The following is a 15,630-nucleotide window of genomic DNA, read 5'->3' on the forward strand; positions in this document are numbered from 1 at the left end:
GCTAAGGAGTTTGGATTTTGTTTTATAAACAGTGAAAACCCATTGAGTGATGAAGACTCTTCCAAGGAAGAATTGGAGTTTGGTACCAGTAAGAAAGAAATTAAGTAATTTTGACATATTTTGAAGACTCTGTAGACTAGAGTTATGTTACCAGTATTGCAGAGGAAAGGATCTGTGTCAGGATATTTTTAAGGAAGAATTGATGAATCTTGGTATCTGACTAGGTATAACAAAGGTAGACTCAAAGGTTGAAGGCCAAGGTGACTTTCTAAACCTATTAGAAATAGGAAAGCTGGAGAAGGAGAACAGGGACATACTGGCTGGCACAGGGGATGATCAGTCTGTTTTGGAAGTGCTGAGGCACAGAATAACCAAATCTCAGCATGGGAGGGAGGGACGCAAATAGGACAGGTGGCTGTGCTGAGTCATCAAAAAATAGGTACCGTGGCTTTTCTCATGGGACACATGCTGGGGCCCACATCTCAAGGCATCTAGAAGGGACCTCCTTCTGTAAACATATCTAGTCTTGGGGCTCCCCTGCAGCTTGGTCTTTATTCCCTTCCAAACTGCCAGCAGTCTTTTGTTTTGAGGGATCATCTATTTAGGGACAGAGAGGAAGTTTGCATCAGGTAATAGTCTGGATTACTAATGAGGCTGAGATTCTCCTCTGTGCTTCACTCAGAAAACAGTTCACTACCCTCAGTCTATGATGTTAAGCCAGTTACCTGCCTCACAGGGATGTCCTTGTGGTCACATAAGAATGTACTGCCAGCTCCTAGTTTTTAGAAACACAAGTAAGAGCTCTTGCTGGGGTCCTGTGTAATCCTAATCAAGGATTCCTTTTGGAAGTGGGTTCTATAAGGTCTGACAGTAATGCTAATTAAATCTTTGTTTCTATGAGGTTTCTTGGTCTCTTGCTGAGCTTGGGACTTGTGCATTGTGTACACATAAGTTGGGGAGGTGAACTTGCTGTGGGAGGAAGAGTACCAAGAGGAAGAAGTTGGGAGGTCCAAGGACTTGTCGGCTCTTTCACTAACTTAGCTATGTTCCTATGTTGCCAAATCAGGCAAGATGTTTCACTCCTAATCCTGAATTTTCTAATCTATAAATGGGAGGTGATTGGGTTAGTTGAGTTCCTAATTCTTTTTTCACTCTGCCATTTTTCTGAGTCTAATAAAATTGTACCCATCCTTACTTTGAGATAAAGTGGTTATAACTATCTTTTCCTTTGTCATTTTTTTCTTCTTGAACAAAATAGGATGGTGATGTTGTAGCCCCAACATTAACACCTATGCACGCGAGTTGGAATCCCCAGTATGGAGACCAAAGACCAGATCGTAATAGAGAGGGTTCCAAAGCCAGAGCCAACCTTTTTGGGAATTGACTAATAGAATGGGATCCACATTTCTGTATCCACATATCTGCTTCCTATAAAGGGATCTGCCCCAGTCAAGCTGCTGCAAGAAGGCTTAAATACACCTACCATCTCCTTTTTGGCTTCTTCAAACAAAGCTGTTCTGCATATCTCTCAATCAGAAGCTGATCAAAATGTAAATAAATCACAAGGTTTTTCTCTTAGCTTGGGGAGCTGAGAGCTACAAAAAGAGAGAATTTCATTACAAACAACACTTAAAACAAACTGCATGGCAATTTTAGGTTTTTTAGTTGCAATAGAACAATTTTTATAAGAGGGAATAGGAGGATATTATATCAGGTAGGTATATAATCTGCAGGCTGCAGGAAAAGTAGAAATTTTTTTTTCTTAATTCAAAGCTGACCTGGTATCTACAACTTTTAATTCTTTATGTTTAAAAAAAACCTGCCACTCTTTTATATATATACACACAGTCCCTGTGGGAGGAAAACCATTTAAAAAATTTATAAGGGGCAAAAAGGTTGGCTCTGCCCTTCAGTCAGGAGGACCTGAGTTCCATTCGACATCAGACACTAAATACTTAGCTATGTGACCTTGGACAAGTCATTTAACCCTTTTTGCCTTGCATAAACAAACAAACAAAAATAGACTTAGTAGATTGGGTGTTTTGCCTCCCAGTTGTAGAATAGGAAACTAAAGCTCTCCTGCCCATCCCCTGGTTAAAACAAGCAGAATCCTTTAGGGGTATGAGGCTCTACCTTACTAGTCTCCTGTAAACTTGAGGGAAGGCAGCTCTCGTGTTGGCACTTGGTAGGGAAAAACCACAAGGGTTCAAGACACATTCTTCAATTTAAATAGGCGGATTAAATGGCCTTTTGTCTGGTCAGTCCCTCTCCAGACCTTATCTAGGCTTTAACCCAGGGCAACTTTGCCACAGGAGCTCCATCCTCAACTAAATGACTTCCCTCTCTCTCCAGATTTCGTTGACTCTTATTTCTGAATAAACAAGACTGTAAGAAGGCCTTGCTATATAAAAACCACTTTTCCCAAGCACTTCTGACAGGGGAGTCATTTTCTGCAGACTCAACAAAATAGACGGGGTCAAGGTGTTGCTCAGGCAAAAGGACCAGCCTTTGCTGCCACCCTGGTGACTTCCTTGGTGACCTTGAGGCCCAGGCCAGTATGAGAACCCTGGACCCTTGCTCATCCTTCATTATGCATATTTTCATGCCAGTCCATCCTACCCATGCCAAGGTCTTGTCTGGTCCTGGCTTGCTGGCACGGGAAAGGGGAATGCAGGCCACATCCCCAAAGCAGATGTCCCTAGACATTTCCAGACTGTTCACTGGGAGGTAAAATCTTTCAAGTCCTTCAGGATTATTGTCGTCTTCATGAAACCTGCCATGATCACTCATCTGAAAAAATCTTTTGCCTTTTTTATCCTTTGTGGTACTTGATATACCTCCCATGTTACCTCATCGTGTTCTATCTTGTACTGTAGTGATGAATACCTGCCATGCTGCATTATAAAGCCCTTGGGAGGAGAGACTGATTTATTATCTACACCTCACATGGGACCTTGCGCACAATAGAAGCTTAAAAATATTTGTTAACTTGATTGCCATCACAGTTCAATGTCATCCAGTGGCCTTGATCTTCAAGGATTGTCCCCAGGGGTCTGGGTGGGTAGCCTTTCCCCAGTCTAATGAGTGCTTCCACTTTTTAGGGTCAGACTGGAAGGGGATTAAGAGAGTCACCAAGTGGATACAAGATTATATCTCAAAAGCAAGTGGACATGGAGCAGCTAGGTAGCATAGTAGCTAGAGCACCAACCCTGGGGTCAAGTTCAAATGTGGCCTCAGACTAGTTAGGTGACTCTCTCCAATTGCCTTTTCAAAAAAAAAACCAAATGGACATGATTTGAGGATTATCCTCCCTCTGAATGGATGACTTTGAATTGGTCAACTGAATAAGAAAGTACAGCCCCTGATACCCTTTCTCCAATTCTTTTTTATACTATAGCTCACTGATTTCTAATGTGACCTTAGACAAATCACTTTGTTTATTGACAAGAAGAAATGGGTGAGGAGAGGAAAAGGGAAGTTAGAAAAAAAAATGAGGTTCTCGGAATTACTGTACTGTATAAGTGATTTTTATTGAGATTATATATCCAGAATCAAGGGCAGGAATGTAATAGCAAAGCTTGTTTTATATTGTTGAACCATGCTTGACCTGGGAACTTTATATCCTACTACTGTATCATCATTGCACAATTTGGGGAGGTAAGAGCAGAAGTTCAAAATCTGCTGTTTGTATTTTTGTCCTGTTGAAAAATGCAGATACGTTTTATTTTTTAATGTTTGCCTCAGGCTCAATGTTCAGTTTTTACTTAAGAAATACCTTTGATTTGTGTACAAATAGACTCTGATGTCTGCTGCTGGAATCACAGAATATTCTCTTATTAAGAACATTGTATTTTGAAAACTCAGTTACTATGAAAGGTATAGAAAAATACTGCAATAAAGCTTTGTGAATGTATTTCCAACCAAACATCCTGGTCTCTCCAGACTTCTTCCACGCTCTTGTCCTCATTGGAGACTCGAACCATGTCTTAAACTGAGATTGTTCTCTCTGGACGAAAGAACAGGATTCACGTTGACCTCATTATTTCATTCTCTCACCCCCCAAGCTGATTTCTATGTCTCAACTTCTGAAGGAGTAGCTGCTATAAAAGGGATGCATCTTTTAACAATGGGGAAAGGGAAAAATAGGTGCTGACAACAGGAGAGTAAAACTGATTCTGGTGCCCAAAGGCCAGTGATTTCTCCTAAGCAACTTCAGAACCAAAGGGGATATTGGATAACCCCTTAGCTGTCCTCTAGTCCTCCTCCTCTCTCCATTGGGACTCCTGATAAAAGAACTAGCCATCATGCTGATGAGCCTCCTAACCCCAGTAGCTGCCGGATATTTCCCCAACAAAGAATTTACTCCGGGGCTTGGGTTTCAGCCGGCCATGGATTTGGGTAGTTTGTGATTCATGTTGGACCAGGCCTGTGAGCTGGAAGAATCGGGATGATGGAACCTCTGCATACCTAAGCCAGCTCTTGGAGTAGAATCCAGCATTTGAGCATCCCTTGGTCTGGGGCAGAGATGGACACCAACCAGGGGGTTCATTGTGAATCTCCCAGGAAAAAATGAAGGATAGGGTAGATGTGAGGGGAAGGGAAAGGTGTATGTCCAGTCCCTGAGCCTCCAGTGGGTGATTTATTGGGAACTTACTTCCCCTTTGCCCATAGAATTTGGATCACTTGATGGCAGGTTACCTGGAAGCTCTGAAGAGAACTGCCTGGGATCCAGGTTTATTCAAAGCAAACAGTCATTTGCTCTGCTAGTATCTACCCCTACAGTCTAGCCCACATTACCCAAGCCTTTTAGTGGATGGGGATATGTGCATAGCTGGCAACTTAAACTGCTCCCTTGTGACATCTGGTTCCCCCTTGGAGGGAAGTCGTGAGTATGGCCTGGAGAGGAGGTCAGAGCAGGACACATCAGCCCAGTGCCCAGGCTTCCAGGTCCTGGATGAAGAATTCTTCCTGGCTGGCCAGGACTTCATTGTTGAAGGTTGCACAGGGGCGGCTGCCCCCGTGGTTCAGATCCCCATCCAACCACAGCCCAAACTGGCCACTAGAGACAAAAAGAAACCTGGGCATCAGAATATGGCTTCACACCAACTGCAAAAGCACAGTTGGGTCAGAGGCCTCAGAATGACAATAAGGGCCACCCCCCCCCCCCAGCAAAGCTCTGATCTGGTTGAAAATTTGTTTTTAGGACTCTTATTTGTATCCTTTTTATTTCTGCCAACTGGCCACTCCAGAGGTCAGGTACCCAGCAGATATAGGTATTTTCAGTAATCAATTTTTTAAAATAAATTTTTTTGATACATTTTGTTTTTAAATCACCTACACTTCCCAAATGTTTGTCCTCCCTCTCCCAGATAACCATCCCTTATTAAAAATTTAATAAGAATTAAAGAAGGAAAAAACAATTTAGCAAAACTGACTATCAGGTCAAAAAAGTCTGATATTATTTATAGTTCCATAGTCAGATTCCCCTCCCTCCCCATCTCTTATTTGCAATATTTTAAAAGTCAAAAAAGATTAATTTTAAGGGACTCAATAAAAGTCAAAATGCTAACTTCATTATGAAAATATTAACAGTACCCTTATGATTGTCATCATTATTTGGGTAGTTTGAAAGAAAAAGCTGAGTATGATGTGATTCAAAAAAAAATTAAGAGAAAAATTTTTGGTTAATTTGATTAAAAAGAAGAAAACCAAAATAACTATCAAAAATGGGAAAAGGGTGAATTCATCACTACTGAGGAAATTAAAGTTATAATTTGGAACTGCTTTGCCCAACTATGCCAATAAATCTGACAATGTAAGTGAAATGGTTAATTTTTACAAAAATATAAATTGCCCAGATTAACAAAAGAGGAAATAAAATACTAACTCCATATCAGAAAAAGAAATCAAACAAGCCATCAATGAACTCCCTAAGAAAAAATCTCCAAGGATTTACAAGTGAATTTTACCAAATATTTAAAGAACAATTAATTCCAATTCTATACAAACTATTTTTAAAAATAGGTGAAGGAATTGTGCCAAATTCCTTTTATCAATATGGGTGAATACGGGGGTGATACCTAAAGCAGGAAGGAGTCAAAGCAGAAAAAGAAAATTTATAAATCAATATCTCTAATAAATATTGATGCAAAAATTTTATAGAAAATATTAGTAAAGAGATTACAGGGTGGCTAGGTGGTGCAATTCAGGAATTCAGGGTAGGCACATTATTAGGAAAACTATCAGCCTAATTGTCCCTAACAAAGCTAACAAATCATACGTTTATTTAAATACATGCTGAAAAAACTTGACAAAATACAGCACCCATTCCTATTAAAAACACCAGAGAGCATTCGAACAATGGAGTTTTTCCTAAAATGAAAATAAGTATCTCTCTAAAATCCATTACCAAGCATTATAGGTAATGAGGATAAGATAGAAGCATTCCCAATAAGATCAGGAGTGAAACAAGGATACTCATTATTATATTATTCAATAAAGTATTAGAAATGTTAACTTTAACTTTAAGAGGGGAAAAAAAATCAGGGCAGCTAGGTGGCGCAGTGGATAAAGCACAGGCCTTGGAGTCAGGAGTACCTGGGTTCAAATCCGGTCTCAGACACTTAATTACCTAGCTGTGTGGCCTTGGGCAAGCCACTTAACCCCATTAGCCTTGCTAAAAAATCAAAGGAATTAGAATAGGCAAAACTATCACTCTTTACAGATGTTATGATAGTATACTTAAATCCTAGAATCCTAGAAAATCAACTAAAAAACTACTTGAAACATTGCCTTTAGCAAAGTTGCAGGTTAAAACCACATAAATCATCAGCATTTATATATTAACAACAAAGCACAGCAGCAAGAGATAAAGAAATTTCATTTAAAATAACTGTAGCTAACAAAATACTTGCAAATTTACCTCCCAAGACAAACCCAGAAACTTTATGAACACAATTGCAAAACACTTCACACAAATAAAATCAGATCTAAATAATTGGGAAAACGGATGTGGATGGCCTGAGCTAATGTAATAAAAATGCTAGTTTGTACTTAAACTAAATTACTTTTTCAATGTCATACCAATTAAATTACACAAAAAAATGTTCAATAGAGCTGGAAAAAAAAAATGGTAACAAAATTCATCCAGAGGAACAAAAGGTCAAGAATATCAAGGGAATTAATGAGAAAAAAATTCAAAGGAAGGTGGCCTAATTCTACCAGATCTAAAATTATATAGCAGCAGTCATCAAAACTGCTTGGTACTGGCTAAGAAATATGAGTGTTGGATCAGTGGAAGAGATAAACCCAAAGACTTCTGGGCTAAGAACTGCTAGGATAACTAGAGAATAGTATGGCAGAAATTAGACATAGATCAACATCTCACACTCTCTACCTAGATCAGGTCAAAATGAGTACAGGATTGCTGAGCAAGATGAGCCAGAACCAGAAAAACATTGTATACCCTAACAGCATGAGGTGATCAACCTCAATGGACTTGCTCATTCCATCAGTGCAATAATCAGGGACAATTTTAGGGTATCTGTGATGGCGAATACCATCTGTATCCAGAGAAAGAATTGCAGCGTTTAAACAAAGGCCAAAGACTATTATCTTCAATTTTTAAAAAAGTTATGTATTATTAATTTTGCTCTTATATTTTTTTCTTTAACGATTTGATTTCTCTCTCAATACATTCAGTTTTGATCAATGTATAGCATGGAAACAATGTAAAGACTATCAGAATGCCTTCTGTGGGGGTGGGGGGGTGGGGAAGGGAAGCAAGGTTGGGGGAAAATTGTAAAATTCAAAAAAAAATTTTTTTAAGTAACTGCAGATTTATACACAAAGAGTGATACCATAATCTAATTAAAAGAACAAGGAATAGTTTATCTGTCAGATAGATGGAGAGGGAAGGAGTTTATGACCAAATGAGAGAGAATATTATAAAATGCAAAATGGATAATTTTGGTTACATTAAAAAGGTTTTACACAAATAAAACCAAGGCAACCAAGTTTAAAAGGAATGCAGAAAGTTGGGAAACAATTTTTACAGCTAACTTTTTGGATAAAGGACTCATTCCTAAAATATGTAGAGAATTAAATCATGGATTTAATCAAAAGTGAAAAATAGAGAAACTATATTATGTATCAGATATATTATTTAATATGTATTCAAAAGAACACAGGTCTGCCCATCAATCAAAATTCCAAAAAATTATTTTAATGAGTTAGAAAAATGGTAAGTAAATTCATATGGAGAAATAAAAAGTCAAGAATTTCCAGGGATTCAATGAAAAAAAAAAGTGCAAAAGAAGGTGGCTTAGTCTTACCAGATCTGAAATTATATTATAAAGCATCAGTCATCAAAACTATCTGGCACTGGCTAAGAAATAAAATGGTGGACCAGTGGAATAGACTAGGTGCAATAGCAGAAAACAATTGTAGTAATCTGCTGTTTGATAAACCCAGAGAGTCCAGCTATTGTGATAAAAAACTCTTCAATAAAAACTGCTGGGAATGGGGCGGCTAGGTGGCGTAGTGGATAAAGCACAGGCCTTGGAGTCAGGAGTGCCTGGGTTCAAATGGGGTCTCAGACACTTAATAATTACCTAGCTGTGTGGCCTTGGGCAAGCCACTTAACCCCATTTGCCTTGCAAAAACCTAAAAAAAAAAAAAAACTGCTGGGAAAATTGGAAGTTAGTATGGAAGAAACTTAGATTAGACCAACACCTCACACCCTATACCAAGATAAGATCAAAATAGATAGAGGATTTAGACATAAAAAACAATATTATAAGCAAACTAGAAGATCAAGGACTGGTTTACCTGTCAGATCTATGGAAAGGGAAGCAGTTTATGACTAAGAAAGAGATGGAGAACATCACTAAAAACAAACTAGATTATTTTGATTACATTAAATTAAAAAACTTGCACAGATAAAAGCACTGTAACCAAGATCAAAAGAAATGTAGTAAACTGGGAAACAATCTTTACAACTAGTATTTCTGACAAAGGACTCATTTCTAAAATGTACAGAGAACTGAGTCAAAATTTTTTAAAAAAAGCCATTCTCTAATTGACAAATGGTCAAAGGATATGCAAAGGCAGTTCACAGATGAGATCAAAGTGATCCATAGTCATATGAAAAATTGCTCTAAATCATTACTTATTAGAGAAATGCAAATTAAAGCATCTCTGAGGTACCACCTCACCTCTCAAGACTAGCCAACATGACCAGAAAAGACAATGATCATTATTGGAAGGGTTGTGGGAAATCTGGGACACTAATACATTGTTGGTGGAGCTGTGAACTCATCCAACCTTTCTGGAGAACAATTAGAACTATGCCCAAAGGGCAACAAAAATTGATCCAGCAATACCACTACTGGGCCTATACCCTGAAGAGATGATGAAAAAGGGTAAAAACATCACTTGTACAAAAATATTCATAACAGCCCTGTTTGTGGTGGCAAAGAATTGGAAATCAAGTAAATATCCTTCAACTGGGGAATGGCTTAGCAAACTGTGGTATAGGTATGTCATGGAACACTAATGCTCTATTAGAAACCCGGAGGGATGGAAATTCAGAGAAGCCTGGAGGGATTTGCAAGAACTGATGCTGAGTGAGATGAGCAGAACCAGAAAAACACTGTACACCCTAACAGCAACACGGGAGCGATGATCAACCCTGATGGACTTTCTCATTCCATCAGTGCAACAATCAGGGACAATTTTGGCCTGTCTGCAAAGGAGAATGCCATCTGTATCCACAGAAACAACTGTGGAGTTTGAACAAAGACAAAAGACTATAAACTTTAATTTAGAAAAAAAAACTGGTATCTTACTGTCTGATCCTGCTATCTCTTATACTTTATGTTTCTTCCTTAAGGATGTGATTTCTCTCTCATCACACTCAATATGTATCAATGTATACCATGGAAACAATGTGAAGACTGACAAATTGCCTTTTGTGGGGGGTGGGAGAAGGGAAGTAAGATTAGGGGAAAAATTGTAAAACAAAATAAATAAAATATAATTCAAAAAAATGAATACAGGTCATTCCCCAAATAAATGGTCAAAGGATATGATGAACAGGTTTTCAAATGAAGAAATTAGAGCTATCTATAGAGCTATGAAAAAATGCTCTAAATCATTATTGATTAGAGAAATGAAAATTAAAACAACTCTGAGGTTCCACATCACACCTAAAAGATTGGCCAATATGACAAAAAAAAAAGGAAAATGATCATTGTTGAAGGGATTGTAGGAAAACTGGGACACTAATGCATAGTTGGTGGAATTGTGAACTGATCCAACCATTCTGGAGAGCAATATGGAACTGCGCCCAGAGGTAATAAGACTGTTCCTACCCTTTGATCCAGCAATAGCACTAAATCTAACCCAAAGAGATCATAAAAAGGGGAAAATACTCATGAGTACAAAAAATATTTATAGCAGCTCTTTTTATGGTGGCAAAGAATTGAAAATTGAGCCCATTCATTGGGGAATGAGTTAACAGTTATGGTATATGAATGAGAAGGAATATTATTATTCAGTAAAAAATAATGAAGGGGCCCAGGGGACTTCAGAAAAGTCTGGGAAGACTTAAATGAATTGGTGCTGAGTCAAAGTAAGCAAAACCAGAAGATCATAGTACACTTTAACAGCAACACTGTGTGATGCTCAACTATGGTAGACTTGGGTCTCCCTAGCAGTACAATGATCAAAGCACACTATTTTTCATTTTTAAAATTTGTTATGTGCTTTTTGGTTTTTTCTTCTTATGTTCTTTTTTCCTTTTTGTTCTAGTTTTTTCACAGCATGTATAATTTAAAGATATGTTTAACATAGTATGATCTATATTAGATTACTTGCTATCAAAGAGGAAGAAGGTAGTAAAGGAAAGGGGGGTAGGGAAGGGAAGGAGGGAGAAAAATGGGGAACTCAGAATCTTACCCAAAAAAGAATGTTGAAAACTATCTTTACATGTAGTTGGAAAAGTAAATTTATTAATAAATAAATCAATAAAACTAGTGAGAAATAAGAATAATTATCTCATATAAATAAGGCATAAAAAGAAACTAGTAGAAAGAAAGTGGGTAATGTTGGAACATCTCAACAGGAATAGGTTAGAGAGAAATATATATATAACATATGTGTATAAAAAAGACTTCTAGATTTAAAAAAAATAAGAGGGGGCAGCTAGGTAGTATAGTGGATAAAGCACCGGCCCTGGAGTCAGGAGTACCTGGGTTCAAATCCGGTCTCAGACACTTAATAATTGCCTAGCTGTGTGGCCTTGGGCAAGCCATTTAACCCCGTTTGCCTTGCAAAAACCTAAAAAAAAAAATAAGAGGGCGAGGGGAGAAGGTAGAGGAAGAGGATAAGGGAGGTGGACATTTGGAGGGATGGTTAGATTAAAGAATAGGAGGGCAAGGTAGCAGCTACAAGCAAAGCAGAGTGAGAAGAGAGGGTAAATAGGGTGAGAAGGATAGTAAAGAAAACTAGGAAGGAAGAAAAAACACAAGTAATTATAGCTTGGAATGTAAATGGGAAGAATTTCCCCCTAAAACAGAAATGGATAGCAGTTTAAAAATATGAATTCAGCAATATGTTGCTTTAAGGAAACATTATAAAAATGAAAGATACCCACAAAGATAAAATAAAAGGCAAGAGTTGAATTTATTATGTAAAAAAATGGAAATAATAATCATGATCTCAAAGTTAAAATGGGTTTGATCAAAAGTGAAAAATAGAGAAACTATACTATGTGTCATATTATTCAATATCATTTTTATACCATTTAAAATACCTTAAAAGTATAAAATACTGATCTTATATCTGCCAAAATACATGAACCATATGAACATAAACATAAAACACATTTTAAACAATAAACTGACATCTAAATAATTGAAGCAATGTTTGATCTTTGTAGGTAAAGTCAATGTAGTATTTAAAATGTCACTTTTACCTAATCCTATTTATTCAATGTCATCCCAATTACTAAAAAATTATTTTACTGAGTTACAAAAAAAAAAAATAACAAAGTTCATCAGGAAGAGCAAACAGTCAGAAACTTCAAAGTAACCAGGAAAAAAGATATAAAGGAAGTAGATACAGAAGTATCCAACTTTAAACTATGAGGTTTGTTGAAGCATAAAAAGTATAATTTCAATTATTTTAAATGAAAATTTTCTTATAGAAATAAAACCTATACAACCAAGAATGGAAGGAATACTTAAAATTGGGAAATAATTTTTAGAGGCAATCTCTCAGGTAAAATGTGTTTGGGTTGAATGTTGTTAGTGTAGGAAATGAGGAACTGTTTGATTTAGAAAAACATGGAAAAACTTGCACTTGTTAAAGAAGATGCTATCCACCTTCAGAGAAACATGATAAATGCAAAAAAAAGAATAGTATAGTCTTACATATATGTGTATGAATGTATATGTGTATATTTGTGTGTGTTTATCGATATCTATATATATTTTAATGTGTATATACTTAATTGTAGCCTTCTTTGGGGAAAGAGGAAAAAGTAAAAAGAGCACAGCAGAGAACCAAAGAAAACCAACAAGAAAGCAAAGCTGGATACCTTTGAAAATGATGTGTGTGGTATTTATTATATAGGTTTACTTGAAATGGAAATTTAGTCTTTTATATTGAATCCTTTCTTATAGTTTGCTGTATACATGGCAATGGTTTTTTTCTTTCAAATTCTGTATTTAAGTTTACAATTTTAAAAATTTATGAAAATAAGGCAATGTTTAACCCTAGAAAGAAGTGAACCACAATGGTTGAGTGTCATTGATAAAGAGATAGAAGAGCTGTTTGAGCAGGAGATGCCTGTCACCCTTAAATCTCTTTTTTTGGGTCTGTAGGTCAAGTTGGCCTTGCCCATGTCTAGGGGAGGTCCTAGCTCCTTCTGAAAGTACTACCCTCTTCCTAAGGAAGGAGGTCACCAGGGTCAACTTGTACACCTGCTGTCCAGTTTGCCCTACCAGGGAAGGGTGGAGGACCAAAAATATTAAACTGCTCTGTTCGCAGAAATGGCTTTATCTCTGACTCTGCACATTGCTCATTTTTGAGCAAGCCTCTGGCAAGCAGCTAAAACCTTGACCTGGAAAGAGGCTTTGTGGAGGAAGGAGAGTAGACCCAGACCCAGGTTCCTCAAAAGAGGCGAGAACATGGCATCCCTGGATCCTAGGAAGACCTATATAGAGTGCTTACCTGCTACTCCCCATTATCAGCAAGTCCACATCTCCCTTCACAAAGAAAGAATTACTTCCTGTCCACTTAAATACCTGCAACATGAAGAAAACCTTTTTTAGAGATATCGACTTAGGCCTCTAGCTGTACCTCTGGTGACCACCTGATGGCAGAGTTGGAAGGGAAGCTTTTGCCTATCCCCAGAATTTCTCCAGAATTCTTCCAGGTACTTTCTCCCCCTTTCCTGGTTCCAGGTGGGAGAGAAGATCATATGGAAAAAAAGAGAGTAGGGTGTAGTGGGAAGAGCTTGAGGATCACAAATACAGGGTCTGTCGTTTCTAGTGGGATGATTGTGGGGGGGGGGGTGTGGAGATGATGCTGAAATGGTCACTTTGGAGTGAAACTCCGCTTCTTATCTCTAAAATGAGGATATTCATCTCTGACCTGCCTACCTCAGAGCATTTTTTTCCAGGATTAAAAGGGAGAAAAGATGTTCACAAAGCTTTTTTAAGGATCAGACTATTATGGGGGGGGGGCCTAAGTGGCACAGCGATTAGAGTGACAGGCCTGGAGTCAGGAAGAAGTCAAATCTGGCCTCAAAAACCAGCTGTATGACCCTATTCCAGTCATGTAAAACCCCATTTGCCTCAGTTTCCTCATCTGTAAAACGAGCTGGAGAAGAAAATGGATAAACTACTCCAGTATCTTTGCCATGAAAACCCCCAAAGGGGTCATGAAGAGTCAGACACCACCAAAAAAATGACTAAACAGCTAACAATAGCTAGTTTTTACTGTAACATGGAGTTCATGAAAGGGTGTGGTTTGAAATAAGCCGCAAAGTTAGGTGGGAGCCAAATTGTGAAAAGCCTTAAATGACAAGCTAAGAAATTTGTATTTCATCCTAGATGAAATGGGAAACCACTGAAAGTTTGTTTTGTTTTTTTAAGCAAGGAGTGTCCTATCATCAGATCTCAGCAAGGTTATTATGATAATAATCATAAGCATAGTAAAAGCCAGCCTTTAAAAGGCATTTTATGGTATGCAAAGCCAAATACTGTCTTTTTATCCTTGCAATAACCTTGGGAGGTAGGAAGTATTATCTTCATTTTATAAATGAAGAAACTGAGGCAGACAAAAGTCAAGTGACTTGTTCAACATCACACACCTAGGGTCTGAAGCAAAATTTGAATCAGGTCTTCCTGACTCCAGGCCTGGACTCTATATATTTCATCACCTACCTGCTTCAGGTTCCTCATCTTTAAAACAATAGAATTGGATTTCTCTAAAGTGTTTTTTGCCTCTAAATCTATGATCCTATCACTCCATCCAGGTATAAGGAAGATAAGTGGCTTAGTTAAATAAAAAGTATTTGAAAGAAGCATAAAGATCTATAAGAAGTTACTGCAGTAATCTTGATTTTATGTCAGTGAGAACTTTTACCAAGGAGACATATTTCAGAGATTGATTTCCAGATTTCTTGGTGACTTGAACCACTCCCCTGTTTGGTAAATTCTAGGGCTTATTTTTATCCAATAATAAAAATAGGCTGCTTTATGAGGTAAGACCCCACCCTGGGCACAATGACCAGGGTCTCTGTTCCTTGCCTCCTGCATTCCACCATCATGCTCAGATGGCCCTGGGTCCCTTGGGGCCCATTCTACTCTTCACCCTGGGGTGTGTAATGGGGACAGAGCTGGCTGCTGCCAGAGACCCAGGAGATTCACTCAGACTTGACTCCAGTCTGGGGGCCGCACCTTCAGCTGGGGGGAGAAGGAGAAGAGGAAGGTTTCTCCAGTGCCATAAAAACAGCTGCTGAGCCGGATGGCTGTCGAGGAGAAGGCACCAAATATCTGGAACAGGAAACAAAAGCAAGGTTGGCATCTGCACAGACCTTGTGGAGACCAGAGGGAGTTTCCTTAGAAAGTTCTCAGGCTCCCCGAAATTTCACCAAAGAGCATCCCATCCCCTGCTCCCCCAAGACTGGTTCTCAGTAAGGATCTAAGCCCTGGACCCAAGACTATTGCTAATTATCCCATAAACAGAGCATCCCTAGGTCTGGGCAGGTTTGCAGCCTGGAATGCCCTTCCTCCCTCTTCCCCTTCCTCATATTAAAAGTGTACCATCTTTCAAGGCCCAAGATGTGTCATCTCCCCTCTAGGGAGCCTTCACCAACTGCTCAAGCCCATACCAAACATTTATAACATTTGGAGTTTGAAAGTTGCAATTTAGCCCTAAAATATACTGTCTTTTTCTCTAATTGTTTCCTGTGGATGCCTTCTGCTTCCCACCCAGACTGGGGGTTCTCCAAGGACAAGGTTTGATTCCTCTTTTCTCCTTTTCTCCTCTCAATGAAGTGAGCCCAGAGGGAATACAGAGTATGATCTCAAGAGGTGCTTTTAAAAAACCGATTAAAAA

At 38.3% G+C, this 15,630-nt stretch overlaps 2 protein-coding genes across 3 annotated transcripts in view; one reads left to right on the forward strand and one right to left on the reverse strand.

Moving 5' to 3' along the window:
- The window catches only part of SAMHD1 (SAM and HD domain containing deoxynucleoside triphosphate triphosphohydrolase 1), a 54,258-nt gene extending 49,574 nt beyond the window's left edge, over positions 1–4,684 (forward strand). Inside the window, exons 16-17 of one of the 2 annotated variants that reach the window (XR_012473702.1) lie at positions 1,259–1,550; positions 2,353–4,684. Coding sequence is in view for 1 of the 2 variants with exons in the window: in XM_074212006.1 (XP_074068107.1) it covers positions 1,259–1,384 (126 nt within the window). In the remaining variant the exon portion in view is untranslated. Of the gene's footprint in view, positions 1–1,258 lie in introns of both variants that reach the window. The other variant, XM_074212006.1, reaches the window with a different exon arrangement.
- The window catches only part of TLDC2 (TBC/LysM-associated domain containing 2), a 34,173-nt gene continuing 21,984 nt past the window's right edge, over positions 3,442–15,630 (reverse strand). The window contains exons 6-8 of the mRNA XM_074202134.1: positions 14,970–15,065; positions 13,237–13,310; positions 3,442–5,059 (exon numbers count right to left, since the gene is read on the reverse strand). Coding sequence (XP_074058235.1) covers positions 4,924–5,059; positions 13,237–13,310; positions 14,970–15,065 — 306 coding nt within the window. The 3' untranslated portion in view covers positions 3,442–4,923. The remainder of the gene's footprint in view (positions 5,060–13,236; positions 13,311–14,969; positions 15,066–15,630) is intronic.

This window comes from Macrotis lagotis, chromosome 1 (genome assembly GCF_037893015.1).
Source record: "Macrotis lagotis isolate mMagLag1 chromosome 1, bilby.v1.9.chrom.fasta, whole genome shotgun sequence".
Lineage (NCBI taxonomy): Eukaryota > Metazoa > Chordata > Mammalia > Peramelemorphia > Peramelidae > Macrotis > Macrotis lagotis.